We start from the raw sequence: 22,068 nt of genomic DNA, 5'->3' as shown, positions 1-22,068 counted from the left end.
GAAGCACCAGCTTAGCTAATGGGGCCTCCTGCTGCCGCCACGCCGCCAGAGCACAATTTCTGTTCTCATCCTGAAGCAAAGTTCTGAGGTAATATTTCTGGGTTAGCGGAGTTTGTAACCTGAAGCGTATGCAACCTGAAGCGTATGTAACCTGAGGTACCACTGTACTGAGTAGACATGTATAGGATTTCACAGTAAGTGACATGCATTTTGCAGATCGGACTCGGGATGTATTTGACATGAAGCAAATTCCCTAGTCTCTAGAAAGCCACCTAAAAGAAGGAAGAACATTCTAGAACGCAGCCACAGCACAGTCCATGGAAGCAGCTCTTAGAACAGCTTACCTCAAAGCAATATATCACATAAATCAGAGGCACCCTTTCCACGAACAGCTCACTGGCCTCTACACACTTCAGTCTAGACAGAAATCTTTATTGGGACATTGCCTGCTTTCATAACTATTCCCCTCCCCCCTTTCCACAGAAAACTGGACAGGATCAAAAATATTCATGTGACTTAAGATCAATTTGCCAGTGCCACGACTTTGCATTGATCATCTGAAATTTCCCCTGCCATTCTTGTCTTGGTTTCTTGGGCAGACCACAGATTGGGTCTTTCCGTCATGAACACCTGTCAGACTTTAAATATCTTGGCATAATTAGGATTCTTTCTTTCTTCCCCCTCCTAACTTCCCTCTCCACCCTCCCTTAGGAAAAAGTCAGAGTGAGCTATGAGTGCTCTTTACAGTTTGCTCAGTACGAGGGGCGTTGGTACTCCTGTTTTCTTTCCTTTTATTCATCTTGTAAGATTTTTCACCCCCTGCCTTCATCCGACGGGCGAGGAACGGACCATCTTCCCATGCACCCGGAGTCGATAAATACAGGTGAACTCTGAGTTGCCCCAATTGCTCAGCACCTTGAATTTTATATGCAGAAACTGTTTTAAATGCTCGTTCTGAAATGTAGAGGATGAGAAGAGAAAGAACAAACGGTATCAAATGTGTAAAACGCTGCTGTGCTTCACCAGTATTTTTGTCATCATCTCAAATTGTTCTAGCAGATTTATTTATTTTTTTAATCTCCCAAGGAGAGCCCAACTTCACAGGGGGAGAGTTCAGGACACACACCCCATTCATCATCATCATCACCACCATCAACTTTATTGCACTAGCCAAAGGCCATGGCATCATTCACAAAGGAAACAAAAAGAGAATAGCAGGGGGTTCTCAGATAGAATATGCCATCTTAAATGTCCAAATCACCTAGATGAAGATGATGGACTTTTCAGAGCTAGCCAACCTGACTGGAAGAGTCCGTGACCAGAAGGGGGTGAAGTACCAGGAGGAATGGAAGAAATTTAAAGACTATTTAGTCAAATATGTTAAGATAACTTAATTGGAAAAACTTGCAAATATCAGATAGGCTTAGGATTTAAATATATAATGTTAGAGAATAATATGTTTAAAGTTAAAATGGAAAGAAAGAACAATGTTAAGTGAATAAATTCATTTTATGAGAAAATAGGTTTTGGAAAACTATTACAATGATATACACTGAAACCCAGCCAGGGTGATTTGAGGAAGTCACTTAACAATGTTACTGAGATTGGATTAAGTATAGTTAAGATATATGTTTGTTTGTTTCTCTAAAAATTTTGGAAAATCAATAAAAAAAAATTTTAAAAAATGAAAGTTGAGATTTGCAGATCCCTTATTGGATATGCACACAATGAGCAGCAGCACAAAAAAATAAAAATAAAAAATGTCCGAATCACCTTTGCAATTGACCACTATTTTATCTAGTTCTTTTCTCCTGATCTTCTTAGCTGCCAACGCATATAGTGCTACTTTATAAGTTACGAAGTCATCAGTATCACTCAGCAGCCATTTCACCCTTTGCACCCTGTTTGAGTGTGTTCCATTCATAAGCAGGGGTTTTATAAATCGGTCTCTTGGTTCTCTATACAGCGTGCATTGCAATAAATAGTGGTACAGGTCCTCTACGCAAGGTTGCCCACACAGACAAAGTCTCTCCTTCTACTGTACTTTGCCGTACCGGCCATCTACACACCCCATTTATGTAAGATGACTGGGAGGCAAAGGCTTGTCCACATCTGAGCATTATTTAGCTGCTAATCCACTTCCCCCTCTATTCAAATTAGACTGGAGTAATGCACCCACACATATATTAATCTGTATATGAGAAGCAACTCTGGTCTTCCCATTGATGCTAACAGGAGTTGCCTTTTGTTTTGGTCCCTGCCGTCTAATTTGTCAGTTCTTTCATGCGGATGAAGTACCAACAGGGCATTCAGGTAGAGAGCTGTGAATATCAGGCGCAGAGACCCAATCCCTAGAAGAAGGCAGTTGAAATATACTTGGAGTCGAGAGTAGATTTCATGCTCCTTATTCAGCTCATAGTGGTGAGGAGGAATGGAAGTTCCCCCAGAATGTCTGCTTCATATACATTATTTACACAATGGGCCCCATGTGATTGGCTAATTCTGGGACTCTCCTGTAGGCCAATCAGGTTGTGGATTCACTTCCACCTGGAGCTGGACTGGGTGGTTCCTGTGGACCAATCAGACTGCTGCTTTCTGGATCCTATTGTTCTAGGACCAATCAGACTGCTGCATTCTGAAATCTATTGTTCTAGGACCAATCAGACTGCTGCATTTTGGATCCTATTCAACTCAGTACATAACAGCAGTGGAGCAACGGTCCTGTACACAAAGAGCTGTCTCGTAACACTGCTTTTGGAGCAGCCCATTGCAAGTGGACTTCTTCCATTTTGATACCCCATTGCTCTCATGCTTAGTCCTGAAAGATCTACATTGGCTCACTATACCTGAAGGAGCGTCTCCACCCCCATCGCTCAGCCCGGACACTGAGGCCCAGCTCCGAGGGTCTTCTGGCGGTTCCCTCCCTGTGAGAAGTGAGGTTACAGGGGAACCAGGCAGAGGGCCTTCTCGGTAGTGGCGACCGCCCTGTGGAACACCCTTTAGATGTTAAGGAATTGAGTAATTATATAACTTTTAGGAAACATCTGAAGGCAGCCCTGTACAGTCTTACCTTGGTTTTTGAACAGCTTAGTTCTCGAATGTTTTGGCTCCCAAACACCACAAACCCAGAAGTGGCTGTTCCAGTTTGCGAGCTATTTTTGGAAGCCAAACGTCCGACGGGGCTTCCACGGCTTCCGATTGCTCCTACAGCCAGTCAGAAGCCTTTAGTTTCCAAATGTTTGGGAAGTCGCATGGACTTCTGGAATGGATTCTGTTCGACTTCCAAGGTATGACTGTATCAGGAAGCTTTTTAAGGTTTAATGTTTTGCTATGTTTTTATATATGCTAGAAGCCACCTAGAGTGGCTGGGACAACCCAGTCAGATAGGCTGTGTACAAAAAATAAAATAAAATATTATTATTATTATTAGTTAGGGTACCTTCAGTTGGAATGTCTGAATGGCTTCTTTCTCAATATCATACATGAATTTCCCCAGTAGAGTTTCTTCTCGTGTTTCATCCTCTAGCCCCTAAAATGGAAAGCCAGAAGTAACGGGGAGCTGAAATTAGTGGCAGACAGGGCGGTCTGGAAAACAATTCTTTATTAAGGTGGCACCCTAGGAGGCTGCTCCAGAGGCAGAGTTAATTATGTCCATGGGTCAAGCCCAGGGATGATGGTTACATGTGTCTCTCTAGCCTTCTTTATCTGGTCCCTGGGATTCTTCCCAGGTCCCACCCCCTATCCCCAGGCCCCACCCCTCAATGTCCCCACACTGCAGCCTCCTCGGGTGCTTTTGCCTGGGTGACTTGTGTCATTGAACTGTGACAGTGCCTCTCCTGTGTCTGGATGGGAGGATGGGAAGATGAAACGCGTGGCACATAAACCGCTTAGAGATGTCTGTTGAAATATGAAGTGGTATATCAAGGAAGAATATGAATATGTAGAAACGTCCAACTTTTACTGGACAAAGCTTAAGAGTCACACCTGCTGCTCTGCCTATTTTTGCTCTGGCATGTGGCCCTCGGGTGGCCTGTGACAAAATGTGGCGCTTGCTCTACAAAAACCCCCACGCCTGATCTAGCTGAAGGCGCCCTATCAAAAAGGAGTTGGAGGAAGGATTCAGGCAAACTGGAGGGCAAGATGATAAAGAGGCCAGTGACCTGGCAGGCTAAGAGGACAAACATGGACAGAACGTAGGCAACCATACAGACAAGACCAGAGCCTGGCTCTTGCCTCAAGTGGACATAGCGTGGGTTGCTGCTGCCCGGGGCAGGGCAAGTGTTATACCTTGTGGTGGACTGGACAGTAGTCAGCCCCTTCTCCGGCCAGCATCTAATCAAGGGAGTTTCTCCTTGCCAACTAGCCCCAACCCAACCTGGGAGCAGAGATAAGGCAGAGAAACGCAAAGCCAGGAGCGCTGCTGTGTCACCTCGCCCTCCTGTCCTTGCAGCAAGCCTTGCCTGGGTGCAGCTTGCTGAGTAGCCCCCCCCCCGTTGCCCGAAATTACACCTCTGCGGCTTTATCTGAGAGGCGCGCAATGCCGTGTTGAACATTAATACTCACAAAAACCCAGAAGTCCTTCAAGGCACTGTTGACTCCTCCCGAGGGAGAGATGGCTTTAGAGATGTGCTGAACTGTAACGGCCGTTGGTTGGATTTTCTCCGGTAGTTTAATTACTACTTGGCCCTCAGAACCCCGGAAAGCCCAGCAGTTTCCAGGATAAACATCTGGCTAGAGACAGGAAGCAACTCAAGTGACTAAAACATGATACTCCCACCATCCCAGGCATAGTTGCAGTTTGGGTCCAATAGATATATAAACTGACTTCTGTGGCCGAGTACAGATGATCATTGGTTACCAAACTACCACAATTTCTGTTCAGGCCTGCTATGCAAGTGAGGCAAATAAAATAACAACAACAACAATTTTATTATTTATACCCCAGGCCACCCTGGGTAGCTATCAACACCTATAAAAACATAATGTTAAATATTAAAAACTTCCTCATACAGGGAAATTTTGGCACAGAGGTGAATGGCTGGTTTAAGAATGGGGCAGCTACACAGAAATGATGATGACTTGATACACAGTTGTCTGTATTAGAGTCTTGAAAGCACAATGATGGAAGAATGAGGAAACCCCGACAAAAGAACAGTGGCAAGAGAAATTGATGGACTATGCAGAACTGGCTAAACGGACATACAAACTGTGAGATAAGGACAACTGTGACTTCAAAGAAGAATGGGAACTTTTTACAAATTATCTAAAAAGACTATAAAATGAACTGGACAAAATGAACTGGTTAATATAGTAGATAGATAATATAAGAATTTATATAATTTTACAGTATGCAGAGAACAATATGTGTTGAGAAATCAGAGAGATGAGCTGAGGGAAGTCTTGGGGGGGGAGGGTTTGTTGGGGAGGTGGGGAGAAGGGGGGAAATAATGAAGAAATTTTCTGATATTTTGTTATGTTGAAATTGTTAATAAAAAACAAAAACAAAAAACAGTTGTCTGTATTTATCTGGGATTAGTTTCAAATAAGTCTCCGAGACTTCGAGTAGAGGAATAAGGAAAACTGGAACATGCCAGGATCAAATCAGAAACCAGGACGGCTTCTGTAATTCCAGGACTGTCCCTGGAAAACGGACACATGGAGGATAGGCAGGAAGATGAGAGTTTGGAGAATGGATGACTGAAGAATCCTAATACTGCTCCAAACCTGTACTACCAGTGATAGAAGACAGACAGTCTACTGTACCTGCAGAACAGTATCAGGAGGATTTGTTGAAGACACAAAAAGCCATTGAAACCAGCAGTTCTGCATACTCTCAGGTACATAACTCTTAGATGTCCTGTCTTTATCGATTGTGGCTCCTATAGAGATAAAAAAAGAAGATTGGAATTAACAGAGAGAGAGCAAGCTCTACTGACCAACAAGACCTAAATTTCCATCCGATCTGTGCTTCACTGACCATAGCACAGTTTCTCATTGCCACATAAGGAGAGTCCCCCAGAATAGGGACACGGGTGGTGCTGTGGGTTAAACCACAGAGCCTAGGACTTGCCGATCAGAAGGTCAGCAGTTCGAATCCCTGCAATGGGGGTGAGCTCCCGTTGCTTGGTCCCTGCTCCTGCCAACTTAGCAGTTTGAAAGCACGTCAAAGTGCAAATAGATAAATAGGTACCGCTCTGGCGGAAAGGTAAATGGTGTTTCCGTGCACTGCTCTGGTTCGCCAGAAGCGGCTTAGTCATGCTGGCCACATGACCCAGAAGCTGTACGCTGGCTCCCTTGACCAATAAAGTGAGATGAGCACCGCAACCCCAGAGTCGTCCACGACTGGACCTAACGGTCAGGGGTCCCTTTACCTTTACCTAAGTACTTTGGGCAACAGTCTTAATGGCTTTCATTTGCTCAGCCCTAAAAGGCAGGGGGAAGTAGCTTCGTTATTCAGGTAATAAGAAAAGAGCATAGTCTATTGTTACCTATTGTTTTCTGAGCCCAATCAGCCATTTGCACATGATCTTCATAAATCTTCTTAAAAGCCAAGTTGATCGTTGTGAGCACTTGCTGTGAAAGAGGGAAAGACGGATCAGGGAGACCTCAGGGCAGAGTCACTGCAGATATCAAAGGCATGCATTGCAACACATGAATTATCCAAGGAGTTTGAACAATGCAGCTTAAGGCTCTATGTGCAGCAGTTGCATTAATATGGACAAATGCACATCATGCGCTTATATGGCAAAGCAAGATATGATAGGGTTGCCATATTTCAAAAAGTGAAAACCCAGACACAAATGTTCTTTAGCTTTGTTTTGGGCAAACTTGCTTGGTTTTTCGCGGACATTTAAGCAATTTTCACCCAGACACTGCTTCCGACTGCAGTATTCCGTCTATGTCCGGATGTATGCCAATCCTAAGATATTATCTTGGCAAACGCATGGCCCTAACTCTGAAGTTAAGATTTGCTGGAATGGTAGGGAATGTGAACATAGGGATGACGCTGGCCGGTGAGAATTGGCAGGAGGGGGCGTGCGTTTTAACTGGCTGGGTTGGGCAGGGGTGGTTAAGAATCTTCCACACCTTAAGACCTTGAAGGCAAAATCCAGACATCTTCTGGTATTTCTTAATCCGTTAACAAATTAACATTCATACAAACAGCGACAATGTATACATAGCCAAGCACCGCAGTATGTGTGTGAAAGTTATTGTATTTTTCGCTCTATAAGACGCACCAGACCATAAGACACACCTAGTTTTTGGAGGAGGAAAACAAGAAAAAAAATATTCTGAATCCCAGAAGCCAGAACAGCAAGAGGGATCACTGCGCAGCGAAAGCAGCAATCCCTCTTGCTGTTCTGGCTTTTGGGATAGCTGTGCAGCCTGCATTCGCTCCATAAGACGCACAAACATTTCCCCTTACCTTTTAGGAGGGAAAAAGTGAATCTTATAGAGCAAAAAATACAGTATATACTTTTGATAGGGAATAAGGCTAACTCTTCCTCTTTGTTTTGTTTTCAAAGCTGCCAGGTTATGACAACAGCAAGACAAGCCTGTAATGAGGGGATGAAGTGCAAAGCAGAGAGGTCCCTTTTCCAGCATCCTACATCTTTGTTCTCTCCTGGGATATCGCTCTCCTCCAGGATTTGCTTCACAGATTTCAGGATGCCTTCATTGATGCTGTTGATTTCGGCACGCAGGCGATCTGTCTCCTTTTTAAGGCCCTGGATTTCATGGATTTGTTCCTCGAGCAAATTCTGGGACTTCCTTGAGATGGAAAAATGGGAGCAATGTAAACATCAGGAATCATTTGCTTGTCCAGCAGGAGGAACCCGGTTCTCCAACCGGCTGCGATGCAATAGTAATTGAAACCATCAACAGGTCCCTGCAGATTAGGGCTTTTTCTGGCTGATCGGTCAAAGGCTAATTAACATATGGGTAAGTCATGTGGTGCCAAGTTTCCTGCTAAGCGTGTCTTGCAACGCAATTCCCTCCCCTCCAGCATTTCTCAGGTTCAGATTGGGACATCCTATTCCAACCCCTCCAACATTTCTCTGATGAAAATAGGACACCAGGAAGCTTCTCTTGTGTTTGATCTCCTGCACAGATGTACTCCATATACACATTGACATTGGTCGCCTTGAGCCAATGCAACCTCTCCGCCTCACCTACCTCGCAGGGTTGTCATAAAGGGGGGGGAAAGTGTGAGGGGGGATTGTGAGCAACACCTTCAACAGATAAAGGGAATGAAATAAAATGTTAGTGGTAAGCTGCCTTGAGACCCTGTCAGTGAAACAGGTGGGGAATCATAATACAGTGGTACCTCAGGTTACATATGCTTCAGGTTACATACGCTTCAGGTTACAGACTCTGCTAACCCAGAAATAGTGCTTTAAGTTAAGAACTTTGCTTCAGCATGAGAACAGAAATCGTGCTCTGGTGGCACGGCGGCGGCATTAGCTAAAATGGTTCTTCAGGTTAAGAACAGTTTCAGGTTAAGAATGGACCTCCAGAACAAATTAAGTACTAAATCCGAGGTACCACTGTAATAATAATAATAATAATAATAATAATAATAATAATAATAATAATAATAATAATAATAGAAGAAGAAGAAGAAACTGTGAACATGATCAGGAACTTGCCAGAGAGTAAATCCTATTGAACTCAGTAGGAATTAGTTCTGAGTCAAAACGCTTCGGATTTCAGCGTAAGGCTGCCCAGTCTTGACCCAGTTACCTGAGAGTAAGCTCCAGGGAATACAGTGGGACTTTCTTCTGAGTAGACAAGTGTCAGGCTCCATTTAAAGGAGTCAACACTCCCCACATTTCCTAAGACAGGCATAGGCAAACTCAGCCCTCCAGATGTTTTGGGACTACAACTCCCATCATCCCTAGCTAACAGGACCAGTGGTCAGGGGATGATGGGAGTTGTAGTCCCAAAACATCTGGAGGGCTGGGTTTGCCTATGCCTGTCCTAAGGAGTGGCTGGATGCTGAAGCATTGCGGTGAAAGAATTCGAAATGGATTGACTGTTTCCTTCATTGGGTGCAGGGGGTTTATTTTCCATGGAAACAGCATTCGTAATTCTGGATCCTGGAAAATCAGGACGCTTGGAGGGTATGCAATCCTTTTTATGGCTGCTCTGAAGTTAAGCTCACCAAGGTGCACCCAGGTATAGAATTTCAACCATTTTTGTTTTTAATCAGAAATACAGAGAAAATTTTATCCTGTGTTCTCTCAGAGCAGCCTAGAGATTCACCCACAAGGCTCCAACAAGGAGTAATGACCAACCTAGCGACATGTGCATTTAAGAAAGATTCTTATCTGAAAAGCCCTCTTACCACAAAGATTTCAGCTCAGTTTCATACAGTTGCGTAAGCTCCTATAAAAAGAAGGGGGGAAAACAAACATATATACCTCAACGTTAATAATATATTTGGGCCTTTGTAGGGTTGCCATGTGTCCTCTTTTCCCAGGACACGTCCTCTTTTTTAGAGTTAAAACTTCTGTCCTGGTGGATTTTTAAAAAATTTGCCACAGTGTCCCTGGCTGTGCTTTCTGGATGAGACATAGACATAACTGGTGGTTGAAGAATTGCATTCCTCTTCTGCCCACCTCAGAAATATATCAGAGCTTCTTTAGGCTACATACAGTAGGAGTATTTAAAATGAGAGTTGTCACAGCGTTCTCTTTTTTGATGTTCAAAATATGGCAACCCTACTTTCAGGACAAACTATTCTTATTATTTCATGGGACGAGTGCCACCTACCTAAATCCTCCCCTTTGTGGGGGGGGGGGGAGAAGAAACTCTGCACATTCTCAGAGGTGTTCAAAAATGTTATGAACTTTGAGTCATAACATTCCACCTTAAGGCATGCCGATAGTTTAAACAAAATCTTGTTTAGGCCTCCTACCCACTCAACATACTTTTCCTTGTGCCAATTGCTAGATACTCTAGAAGCTGCCTGTCTCAATCCTATGCATAACCAGCCAGCTTTATGCCTTTGCCCACGAAAGCACCTACAGTAGCTGCTTCTCGCTTTGACTGACTTCAGTTTATGTTCCTGCCCAGAAAGATGCTCACCTTTGATGACAGGCCGTCTGAAAGCCTCATGCAGAGACACGAGCAGTAAATGGCGGCTAGAGAAATAAGCAAGAAACACTTATTGATAATAATCATAATCATAATAATTTATTAGTTATACCCCGCCCATCTGGCTGGGTTTCAATTTATTATTTTATTATTATTTATGAATTTTTTAATATATACAAACACACAGCAACCAAAAAAGTAACGCAGAGTTGCAGAATAAAATAATAGCAAACCAGTATTTAAATACCCCTGCCATAACAAAGAATGAGAGGCAGGAGGGGTTGGGTATATTCACATTATATATATTCACAAAAGGGAAACCAATCTGCATTGGAATTATCAAAATTTCAAAATTATCAAAATGGATGATATCTGATTTTCAACTTCCTTATATATCATCAGCAAAACATTGTGATATACTGATACAGTGCTTTTTTTCCTGGGGGGACACAGGGGGACGTATACCCCTAAACATTTTGTGAATCTTTGTACTTTTGTCCATTTGTTGTATTTATTTTCCCCGATTTGAACTATAAAATGGTGGTTTTCTTGAGTCAAAATGAGAGTACCCCCTAAACATTTTTTTAAGAAAATAAGCACTGTACTGATATATCACAATGTTTGAAAAAACGATGGAGGCATTGGCTGGTTTCACGGTTTTCTACACGTTGTGACTTTTGTTTTATACACACACCACGATTCGTGATATATCGCCAGGTCAAAAACCTTGAAACAGGTATCATGATACAGAATTCCAACCAGTTTTGGATGAGATAGATTTGATATATTGCCCAGCCCTAATAGCATGTGAGTGAAACTTGGTTTGTCTCTCCTAAAATTAAGAACGGAACCCGACGAATACTCACCACAAATGGTTGGGACTGTTATAGACAAGAACTTCAGAGACTTCGCGAAGTTTGCCATAGTGCATTGGTTTCTGGAGAGGAAATAAGGCTGTGTTGTCAAAAGGCTGATAGTCATGATGACACAACTCTTGAGGTCCAGCAAAGTCTACAGAAATGGAATGGGGATCCATGGAATGGGGATCCTGTGACACTGCTGACTCCCCTCTTTAAAGGGACTCAACCAGGGAGAATTCACCTCTGATCATTTGATAGGCATTGCAGGAGTTGCTGCTACTTCATGTTTCTCTTCCTAATAATGTCTAGTAAAAGACAATGCTTGATGTGACATCACCACACCTTGTGTCCCCCCCCACACTGCCAGGTAGGTAAGATGAAGGAAGTGCAGAGTGCAATGATGTCACATCCTGTTGTGTTATGTACAATAAGATCTTCCACAGAAGGAGGAACGAAGAGACTCTGGCTTGTATCCAACTTAGTTTTTAGATGAGACCTATTGAAATAATGGGACATGGGTGGCGCTGTGGGTTAAACCACAGAGCCTAGGACCTGCCGATCAGAAGGTTGGCAGTTTGAATCCTCGCTATGGGGTGAGCTCCCGTTGCTCAGTTCCTGCCAACCTAGCAGTTCAAAAGCACATCAAAGTGCAAGAAGATAAATAGGTACCACTCCGGCGGGAAGGTAAACAGCATTTCCGTGTGCTGCTCTGGTTCGCCAGAAGCGGCTTAGTCATGCTGGCCACATGACCCAGAAGCTATACGCTGGCTCCCTCGGCCAATAAAGCGAGATGAGCACCGCAACCCCAGAGTCGGCCATGACTGGACCTAATGGTCAGGGGTCCCTTTACCTTTATTGAAAGAATGGATCTTAGTTAGTTATGACCATTCATTTCAATGCGTCTCCTCTGAGCAGGGCTAGCATTGGATACAACCTTTAGATAGGATCACCAGAAGTAAAATTTGGGAGACAAAAGTTGTTGAGTTTTCTTTAGGAAATCAACCTCAAAATCCTGGACATTTTGCCAATTTTCCAAAATCCCCCCTGGACTCTTATTTTCAACAGTTAAATCCTGGACAGGTCCAGGAAATTCCATATTTATGGCAACCTTTCTTTAGAGCATGGGTAGGTTAACTAAGGCCAGGGGGCCAGATCCAGCCCAATTGCCTTCTCAATCTGGCCCGTGGACGGTCTGGGAATCAGCGTGTTTTTACATGAGTAGAATGCGTGCTTTTATTTAAAATGCATCTGTGGGTTATTTGTGGGGCATAGGAATTCATTCATTTTGAAAAAATAATTTCAAAATATAGTCTGGCCCCTCACAAGGTCCAAGGGACAGTGGACTGGCCCCCTGCTGAAAAAGTTTGCTGACCCCTGCTTTAGAGCTACAACAATGAAGAATCTCACTTGGTATTAGCAGCAGGCAGCCGTTCTCTGCACTCTTCTTGGGGAAAAGGAATCCATTTTGTTTTTGTTCTGACCAGCTTTACCTGCTGTCTCTGCCATGGGTGTCTACTTTATAATGTTTTAATATTTGGTTGCTGTTCCTTCCTGTGTTTTTGATTGCTTCTAAGCTGATTTTATCTTGTCCACAACCTTGAGACTTGCGGAAGATTATGAAACAACAACAACATTGACTGAGTGAATTTATGCCAGAACCATTTCTTGTTCCAGACCAGACTTCCAAAATGTTCTTAAGCATGATTCAGGCCGCTGCATAACTTACTGTATTATGAAAAGGTTTTTAATAAAATCTTATTTTAAAAAGGGGGAAAGAAAAGCGGCAGACTGCTGCTTACCTTAAATAGATACAGGCTTTACAGAGGAATTCTGGGAGGCAGATAACAGTAACTATTATGCTGCTGGGAATGGTACATATCGCTCCTGCAGGGTAGAGGGGAAAATCACAAAGCATTTAAGGAATTGATTTTCTGTGGTTAGCTGATTACCTATGAACAGTGGGGAGAATATGGGCTCATTCTCCCATTTGAAAATGCAACTTTTGGCCGGTTTGCAGTAACCATAATACAGTGGTACCTCAGGTTACATACGCTTCAGGTTACATACTCTGCTAACCCAGAAATATTACCTCGGGTTAAGTACTTTGCTTCAGGATGAGAACAGAAATCATGCTCCAGTGGCGCAGCAGCAGCAGGAGGCCCCATTAGCTAAAGTGGTGCTTCAGGTTAAGAACAGTTTCAGGTTAAGTACGGACCTCCGGAACGAATTAAGTACCGTATTTTCCACTCTATAAGACGCACCAGACCACAAGACGCACCTAGTTTTTGGAGGAGGAAAACAAGAAAAAAAATATTTTGAATCTCAGAAGCCAGAACAGCAAGAGGGATCGCTCCGCAGTGAAAGCAGCAATCCCTCTTGCTGTTCTGGCTTCTGGGATAGCTGTGCAGCCTGCATTCGCTCCATAAGACGCACACACATTTCTGCTTACTTTTTAGGACAGAAAAAATGAGTGTTATAGAGCAAAAAATACAGTACTTAACCTGAGGTACCACTGTAATGCAGAGAGTATTAAACATTGGTATAGTACTTTCTAGTATGCAAAGCTCTTCACATGCTGTCAGGGAACTGCCATTGGCTCAGAGGCGAGAGGGGAAAAGCCGGATGGATTACAGAGAGCCCCCAAAGATTGTGGGAAGCAGCACCTCCTCAGCGGAGGAAAGAAACCATGCCTCTAGTGGGGAGGAGATGCAGGGCTCGGAGGATGCAAGGCGGTGCCAGGACACCTTGCCTGGGCAAAGTGGGGAGGAGAGAGGTCCTCCGTTACCCCCGCCCTCCTTGTGCAGTAGGCTTCCGCGCAGAGAGGGGAGGCGCAGACTGGGCGTCAAGAAACTACTCTGCTGGGGAAGGTTTAAGGACCGCCCACTCTCAGATTCTGCCAGTGAATGAGCCAGCCACAGGAGAGTGGCGCTCTGCATGGTGAAGGTTTTTTTGGCACCAATAACGAGGCTTTACAGCTGACCAGGGAGGCATTGGCCTGATTGTTCTCGAGCAACCCCCTGATACCCTTACACATGCATTCATCCCAGCTGTAAGTCTTACAATAACCTGTAAAGGAAGTTAACATTATTTCCGAATATTTCATTGCCATTTTCGACACAAGTAACAAATAGCGTACAACGAAAACATCTCTCTTGACAGTACAGAAGCAAAAGTCTGGAAGAGATTTGTTACTTTGCAAGTATGGGAAGTCCCACATTTAGTGTCAAGCAAATGCAACTGGATACATACTTAGCAGACTCTTCTGAGATACGCAAGACGAGTCAGATGATAAGGTGCCACAGCTATTTTCTCTCCCAATAACTTCTCTGGTGAACCTCATCTGTCCTCTGTTGGATGACTCTCCTGCCAAAAGAACACCATCTCATTAGCCAGACATCAGTGACACCTAGGATTCTGTGTTCCCATCTAAAATTGAAACGTGCATCATCTGGAAAATGGACCAGTTGCTTCTTCTGCTCTCATTGGTTTCTTGGAAGCTTAGAATCATAGAATTGTAGAGTTGGAAGGGACCTCAAGGGTGTAGGAATCTCAGCTAAAGCATCCATGACAGATGACCATCCAACCTTTGCTTAAAAAGGATCTCCCAAGGGAAACCGTTCCACTGTCAAACAGCTCTTACTGTCAGGTAGTTCTTCCAGATGTTTAGTGAGAATCTCCTTTCTGGTAACTTGAAGTTATTGGTTCTAGTCCTACCCTCCAGAGCAGGAGAAAACAAGCCCTTCCCCCTCTTCCATGTGACAGCCCTTGAGATACAGTGGTACCTCGGGTTAAGTACTTAATTCGTTCTGGAGGTCCGTTCTTAACCGGAAACTGTTCTTAACCTGAAGCACCACTTTAGCTAATGGGCCATCTGCTGCTGCTGTGCTGCTGGAGCACGATTTCTGTTCTCATCCTGAAGCAAAGTTCTTAACCCAAGGTACTATTTCTGGGTTAGCGGAGTCTGTAACCTGAAGCATATGTAACGAAGCGTATGTAACCCGGGTTACCACTGTATTTGAAGATAGCTGTCATATCTCCTCTCAGTCTCCTCTTTTCCAGACTAAACATACCCAGCTCCTTCAACTGTTCATCATAGCACATGGTTTCTAGACCCTTGATCATCTTGGTTGCCCTCCTCTACACACCTTCCAGCTTGTCAAAAACTTTCTTAAATTGCAGTGCCCATAACTGGACACAGTATTCCAGGTGTGGTCTGACCAAGATGTTGATCTGGACACTGGACTTCTCTTGATGCAGCCTAGAATCTTCCTGTTTGATTGTGCTCTTTCTGTGATTGCTTAAAACAGCTATTGTTGGGTAGGCAATAAAACTCAGTTTCTAACCGACTGAGTGTGCACTGAAATTAACCAAAGTTAAGTCTTTCCAGAGATTTGTGCATGTTGAGCTAGACTTAAGAATGGTTCGACGTGCAAGCTCAGCTCAACATGTCCCATAAATCTTTGAAGAGAGGATTTAATCAAGTTGCGTAGAGGGTCTCAGACAATATTTTATCTCCAGCCACCGCTCACAACACAAGCGATTAACCTTACAGTGAAGACAGTATTGCCAATCTTGAAGAAGCTCTACCTCAAACCAATGCTTTGTGATAGCTATCAACCAGTTGCAAACACCCTGGGGTTTCTTTCTGGAGGGGGAGTGATGGAGACAGTGGCAGTGGGGCAACTGTAGACATTCCTGAAATACTATTCCTGAAATATTATTCAGACCCATTCCAGTCTGGGTTCAGACCTGGTTTCAAGACTGAATGGCCTTGTTCACTCTGACAGATGATGGAAGAAGAAGACAAGCGGAATGGATCAAGATAGCTTAGCTATGGTAGTCCAGGGATTGGTGACCTTCCAATTGGTTTACTGCAATGCACTCTGGGTGGGGCTTCCCTGACAGTTGTTCCAGAAGCTGCAGCTTGAGCAGGAAGTGGCAAAAGTGTTGAATGGAGTGGCCTATCAAAAGCCCATATTAACTGTACTGAAAGAGTTTAACTGGCTGCTCATATGCCAAGACCACATAACACCAGTCTTGAAAGACCTACATTGGCTCCCAGTATGTTTCCAAGCACAATTCAAAGTGTTGGTGTTGACCTTTAAAGCCCTAAATGGCCTTGGCCCAGTATACCTGCAGGAGCGTCTCCACCCTCATCTTTCTGCCCAGACGCTGAGATCCAGTGCCAAGGGCTTTTTGGCGGTTCCCTCACTGCGAGAAGCAAAGCTACAGGGAACCAAGCAGAGGGCCTTCTTGGTAGTGGTGCCCGCCCTGTGGAACGCCCTCCCACCAGATGTCAAAGAGATAAACAACTACCTGACATTTAGAAGACATCTGAAGGCAGCCCTGTTTAGGGAAGTTTTTAATGTTGCTCATGTATTAATAAGATATACAGTGGTACCTCGGGTCACATACTCTTCAGGTTACATACACTTCAGGTTACACACTCTGCTAACCCAGAAATAGTGCTTCAAGTTAAGAACTTTGCTTCAGGATAAGAACAGAAATCGGGCTCCGGCGGCGCGGCAGCAGCAGGAGGCCCCATTAGCTAAAGTGTTGCTTCAGGTTAAGAACAGTTTCAGGTTAAGAACGGACCTCCAGAACAAATTAAGTACTTAACCTGAGGTACCACTGTACTGATATGTTATACATTCGTCTTAGAAATGCAGTTTTCTTGTTGATTTTATGCTGCATTGTGGTGTTATTTCTTAATGTTGATGGTATGCAATTTCCCCCAAATAAAAACATATAAATGCACGCCTTTTGGAACTTACCCCCTGTTTCTACTCCCTCATCGGCTGTTGAAGTTGTTTGACCACTTGAGGTAGTAGAGTTTCTGGGGCATTTCCCTGTGGAATTGCGCAAGTACCAGCTGAAAGAAGAAATGCTGTAAATTATCTGAGCGTTCTTCAAAACCATTTGTGTTTAAGATTCCTTCATGGACATGCTTCTGTCAGGGAAAAACAAGGGAAAGATGTCCTACAAATTCTTTGGTTGTTGTGTGGCACACTGTTTGTAGACACCAGGAATCTTGTGTGTGACCAGAGGAGAAATGAATGCTGGGAAGGAGCTTAGAGAGAAGAAAACCTGTTGTGCATCTGCAGCAGCACAACCGGACGCCTTCATCTGCTCCAGCTGCAACAAAACATGTCTCTCCAGTATTTCTACAACTACAGCAGCCACTGTAACCTTCCAGATGTTTGACTTCACCCCCAAAGATGTCCTCCTCCATTGTCTCCAAAAACAGATGGATTTCATCCATATAGATAGCTGTTCATGCTGGTCCTAAAGGATCTACACTGGCTCCCAGTACATTTCCGAGCACCATTCAAAGTGTTGGTGCTGACCTTCAAATAGCCTTGGCCCAGTATACCCGAAGGAGCATCTCCACCCCCATCATTCAGCCCGGACTCTGAGGTCCAGCTCTGAGGACCTTCTGGGAGTTCCCTCATTGCAAGGTGAAGTTACAGGGAACCAGGCAGAGAGCCTTCTCAGCAGTGGTGCCCTCACATCAGATGTTAAACAGTTAAATAACTTCCAGTAGCACCTTAAAGACCAACTAAGTTAGTTCTTGGTATGAGCTTTCGTGTGCATGCACACTTCTTCAGATACACTGAAACAGAAGTTTCCAAACCCTTCTATATAGTGAGAAGGTGGGGAGGGGTATTACTCGGAAGGGTGGTGGGAATGGGTGATTGGCAGATAGCTGTGATGAGCCTGTTGACGACTCTTAACGACTGCAATAGGTCGTCAACAGGCTCATCACAGCTATCTGCCAATCACCCATTCCCACCACCCTTCTGAGTAATACCCCTCCCCACCTTCTCACTATATAGAAGGGTCTGGTAACTTCTGTTTCAGTGTATCTGAAGAAGTGTGCATGCACACGAAAGCTCATACCAAGAACTAACTTAGTTGGTCTTTAAGGTGCTACTGGAAGGAATTTTTTTTGTTTTGACTATGGCAGACCAACACGGCTACCTATCTGTAGTTAAATAACTATACAACTTTTAGAAGACACCTGTACTGGGAGGTTTTTTAATGTTTGATGTCTGTTGATGTTTTTATATGTGTTGGAAGTGGCCCATTGTGGCTGGGGAAACCCAGCCAGATGGGCGGGGTATAAATAATAAAATTATGATGATGATTTAACTGTAGCGAGGAACAGGTCACATGGGAGTCAAAACAAATCACATGGAAATTAACATTGCACATTGCGACAGAAGTGGTGTGGGGAAGGTTTCTCTCAAGAAGATTCTGCAAGATACAGAGAATGCCATGTGTATGTAACCCATGCTCTTATCCTAATTATTAGACCAGAACAAAAAAACAAAACAAAACAAAAGCCAGGTCTTGGCAACTGCACAGCCACTGAAAAGTTTGACAGATGCCATATTAGACAAACTCCCCAGATATGGATCTCGTCTGCTCTCTGCAGCAGTCAGTGCTGCATACCAGAAGTAGAATACAGCAGTTATGTACTGAGTTGAATAGGATCCAAACTGCAGCAGTCTGATTGGTCCTAGAACAATAGGATCCAGAATGCAGCAATCTGGTCCGCAGAAGCCACCCAATCTTACTCCAGGTGGAAGTGAATCCGCAACCTGATTGGCCTACAGGAGAATCACGGAATTAGCCAATCACGTGGGAACCATTGTGTAAAGAATGTATACAAAGCAGGCATTTCGGGAGAACTTCCATTCCTCCTCACTACTATGAACTGAATAAAGAGCATGAAATCCACACTTGACTCCGAGTATATTTCAACAGCAAAGCACAAAGTGGGGAGCAAGCTCCACTTGTGCAATAAAACTTTTTCCTTTGTGTGTCCCTTAAACCTGTTTGGAGGTTTCCTCCTATTATTATTATTATTTTATTATTTGTACCCCGTCCATCTGACTGGGTTGCCACAGTCAGAACAGACTTAAGGGTTGCAGCGGCAAGTCCCATTGCGTGAATGGAGCTCATAGCACAAACACAACAACTTAGTTGAATCCCGCCAGCAATGCCCATAGTGCGTGTAAATAAAGGTATAATGGATGGGAAGGCCATACCGGCATCCTTTGTGAAGAAATTCGCAATCTAGTTTGATATCTGTAATAACTTGCAAAACGTTAACTTCCCATTTGGGAAACGCTTTGTGGAGCTTCCCTTGTGGAAAAGGAAACATAACTTTACTTCACAGGATTGTCGTGAGGAGAAAGCGGGCAAGAGAAACCACAGGGGCCACTTTGAGCTCTTTGGGGGGAAAGGTGGGATAGAAATGTAATTCATTAATTAGTTCATTATAGATGTAGGAGCTCTGTTTGCTGTTACATCCAGACACCCTAATTGGAGCCTTAGAGAAATCACTGTGACTCCAAACAAAAAAGAAATTATGCATATTATGGGCAGGAACATGAAATGTCTCACATGAGCTCAAAGTGTTAAATATGTGGCATACCTCACACAAGGGAATTTGTTGAGGTACAGTAACAGAGCACTTTAATTTACTTGAATTGCACAAACTGAAATGCCATGGTATGCACTTTAACCTCACCTGGAAAATATTGACAGTCTGAGGTAAAAGGTAAAGGTAAATGAGGTAAAGGACTCCTGGACAGTTAAGTCCAGTCAAAGGCGACTATGGGGTTGCGGCAGTCAAATTTGCTTTCAGGCTGAGGGAGCCAGCATTTGTCCACAGACAGCTTTATGGGTCATGTGGCCAGCATGACTAAACTGCTTCTAGTGCAATGGGACACTGTGAAGGAAACCAGAAAGCCCGGAAATGCCATTTACCTTCCCGACACAGTGGTACCTATTTATCTACTTGCACTGGTGTGCTTTCGAACTGCTAGTTTGGCAGGAGCTGGGACAGAGCAACGGGAGCTCACCCCGTCATGGGGATTCGAACCGCCAACCTTCTGATCGGCAAGCCCAAGAGGCTCAGTAGTTTAGACCACAGCGCCACCTGTGTCTGAAGGTACCCTCTGGCAGTATTAAAGTTATAAACCTAAGTGTTCTCTTATGTGTCCTTTCCCTCCATGTTTTTTATCCTGATACTTTAAAGGTAAAGGGACCCCTGACCATTAGGTCCAGTCGTGACCGACTCTGGGGTTGCGGTGCTCATCTCGCTTTATTGGCCGAGGGAGCTGGTGTACAGCTTCCGGGTCATGTGGCCAGCATGACTAAGCCGCTTCTGGCAAAACCAGAGCAGCGCATGGAAACGCCGTTTACCTTCCTGCCGGAGCAGTACCTATCTATCTACTTGCACTTTGACATGCTTTGAACTGCTAGGTTGGCAGGAGCTGGGACCAAGCAACGGGAGCTCACCCCGTCACGGGGATTTGAACCGCCAACCTTCTGATTGGCAAGTCCTAGGCTCTGTGGTTTAACTCACAGCGCCACCCGCGTCCCTATGCTGTTACTTTACCAGGATACAAATACACACAATATTGCTCTACCTGTTTGACTGTGTTCCACCGGATCCTGTAGGCCCACTGGAAATATTTGGGTTATCCTGAAAGCCTTGTGTTGGTTGCTCCAAACTTCTCCGCACAGACCGCTTCCCGTTCATTCTTGAGAAGGGATGACTGGATGTATTCCGAGACAAATCTGTTGGATTCTTCCCACTGTATCATGGACACCGAAAACCGACACCCGCCAAAATTGCACACACGACCAAAGGGAGACCCTCTTTTAATAAGTCATCGTCAAAGTGGCACCCATTCTGTCTTTCCAATGCACTTCTGAAGTATGTGGAGATTATCTGCCAGACGTCCAGTAGGTGATGTCATAATAGGAACTCTGCGGTGAGATGGCTTCGTGACATCATAATGGCGGACGAGTTAGGATTAGATTGACTGGGTGAGATCCATAAAAAATGGCTCCTGGATCCCTTAGGGCTCGATAACTTGAGGTGTAGAACTTTTGTTAGAAGGAATCCAGGCAAAAGGCCTTCTTGGTACTGGCGCCTGCACTGTGGAACGCCCCCCCCCCCATCAGATCTCAAGGAGATAAACAACTACACAACTTTTAGAAGACATCTGAAGGCAGCCCTGTATTGGGAGGTTTTTAATGTTTGAGGATTTATTGAATTTTAATATGTGTTTGGAAGCTCCCAGAGTGGCTTGGGTAACCCAGCTGGATGGGTGGGGTATAAATAAATTGTTGTTGTTGTTGTTGTTTAGCTCTCTTAAAAGCATGGTTTCACATGAATCTCACTATGGGGTAATCCACCATACTCCTCTTGACAACTTAGATCCTAAGTTGGTTGTAAGCGATAGTGCAGTCACCTTAAAAAATTGTTAATGCAAATATATATTCCATTATAGGCAGTGCTTTTTTCTTTTTTAAAAAATGTGTAGGGGTACTCTCATTTTGACTCAAGGAAACCACCATTTTATAGTTCAAATGAGGGAAAATAAATACAGTAAATGGACAAAAGTACAAAGATTCACAAAATGTTTAGGGGTATGTGTACCCCTGCGTACCCCCAGGGAAAAAAGCACTGGTTATAGGTGTCCCATAATACTCATTCCATACTATTGAGGCAGCACCTGCACTTTCAAGCTCCTTGCCTGCTGACATTAAGTAGGTGCCTTTGTTGTATTATTTTTGAGAGATTTTTCATTTGTCCAAGCCTATCTAGACATGTAGAAGTTACATGGGTTTTCTCTCTTTTCAGCTACTGTTAATCCTCTTTGGAATGTTTTCTTAACTGTTTCCGATTGAGAAATTCAATGTTTCATTATATACATTTGTAAGCTACTTAGAGGTTTTCCTACAACCAAACAGTACAGTGGTACGTTGGGTTAAGAAGTTAATTCGTTCTGGAGGTCCGTTCTTAACCTGAAACTGTTCTTAACCTGAGGTACCACTTTAGCTAATGGGGCCTCCTGCTGCCACCGCCGCACGATTTCTGTTCTCATCCTGAAACAAAGTTCTTAACCCGAGGTACTATTTCTGGGTTAGCGGAGTCTGTAACCTGAAGCATCCGTAACCCGAGGTACCACTCTATAGGCGTTCTGCTAAATAAAAGAAAGTTAACAGTACATTGTTTTTCAAAAGGTCTTCCCTTGCTCAGAGTGAAACAAAAATTAGTTGAAAGGCCTCCTATTTCCACTAGAGG

General features: G+C 44.0%; 1 protein-coding gene across 1 annotated transcript; it reads right to left on the bottom strand.

Annotated features, from left to right (window-relative positions):
* Positions 1-411: 411 nt before the first annotated feature.
* On the bottom strand, positions 412-20,721 carry LOC309359998 (SUN domain-containing protein 3-like). The gene is made up of 13 exons (XM_081894488.1): positions 20,402-20,721; positions 16,733-16,830; positions 14,208-14,321; positions 12,758-12,842; positions 10,965-11,035; positions 10,090-10,145; positions 9,347-9,387; positions 7,611-7,770; positions 6,489-6,573; positions 5,764-5,879; positions 4,564-4,731; positions 3,440-3,529; positions 412-954 (listed from the first exon to the last, which is right to left on the bottom strand). Exons 1-13 carry the CDS (start codon positions 20,512-20,514, stop codon positions 826-828), a joined length of 1,326 nt encoding a protein of 441 aa, XP_081750614.1. The 5' UTR covers positions 20,515-20,721; the 3' UTR covers positions 412-825.
* Between the last annotated feature and the right edge of the window lie 1,347 nt (positions 20,722-22,068).

Source organism: Podarcis melisellensis (genome assembly GCF_964234715.1).
Source record: "Podarcis melisellensis genome assembly, chromosome: 17".
In the NCBI taxonomy this organism is placed as follows: domain Eukaryota; kingdom Metazoa; phylum Chordata; class Lepidosauria; order Squamata; family Lacertidae; genus Podarcis; species Podarcis melisellensis.
Note: the sequence above shows the minus strand (reverse complement) of the source record. Positions and strands in the feature narration are given on the sequence as shown.

Bases quoted from the DNA above. Each gene is read 5' to 3' on its own strand.
- LOC309359998 (XM_081894488.1), bottom strand. From the start codon at position 20,514: ATGAACGGGAAGCGGTCTGTGCGGAGAAGTTTGGAGCAACCAACACAA. The intron at 12,843-14,207 runs GTATGTATCCAG...TCTACCCTGCAG, and splicing joins ATCTCAGAAGAGTCTGCTAA to GAGCGATATGTACCATTCCC. The intron at 11,036-12,757 runs GTAAGCAGCAGT...TTTCCTCTCCAG, and splicing joins AAAGCCTGTATCTATTTAAG to AAACCAATGCACTATGGCAA.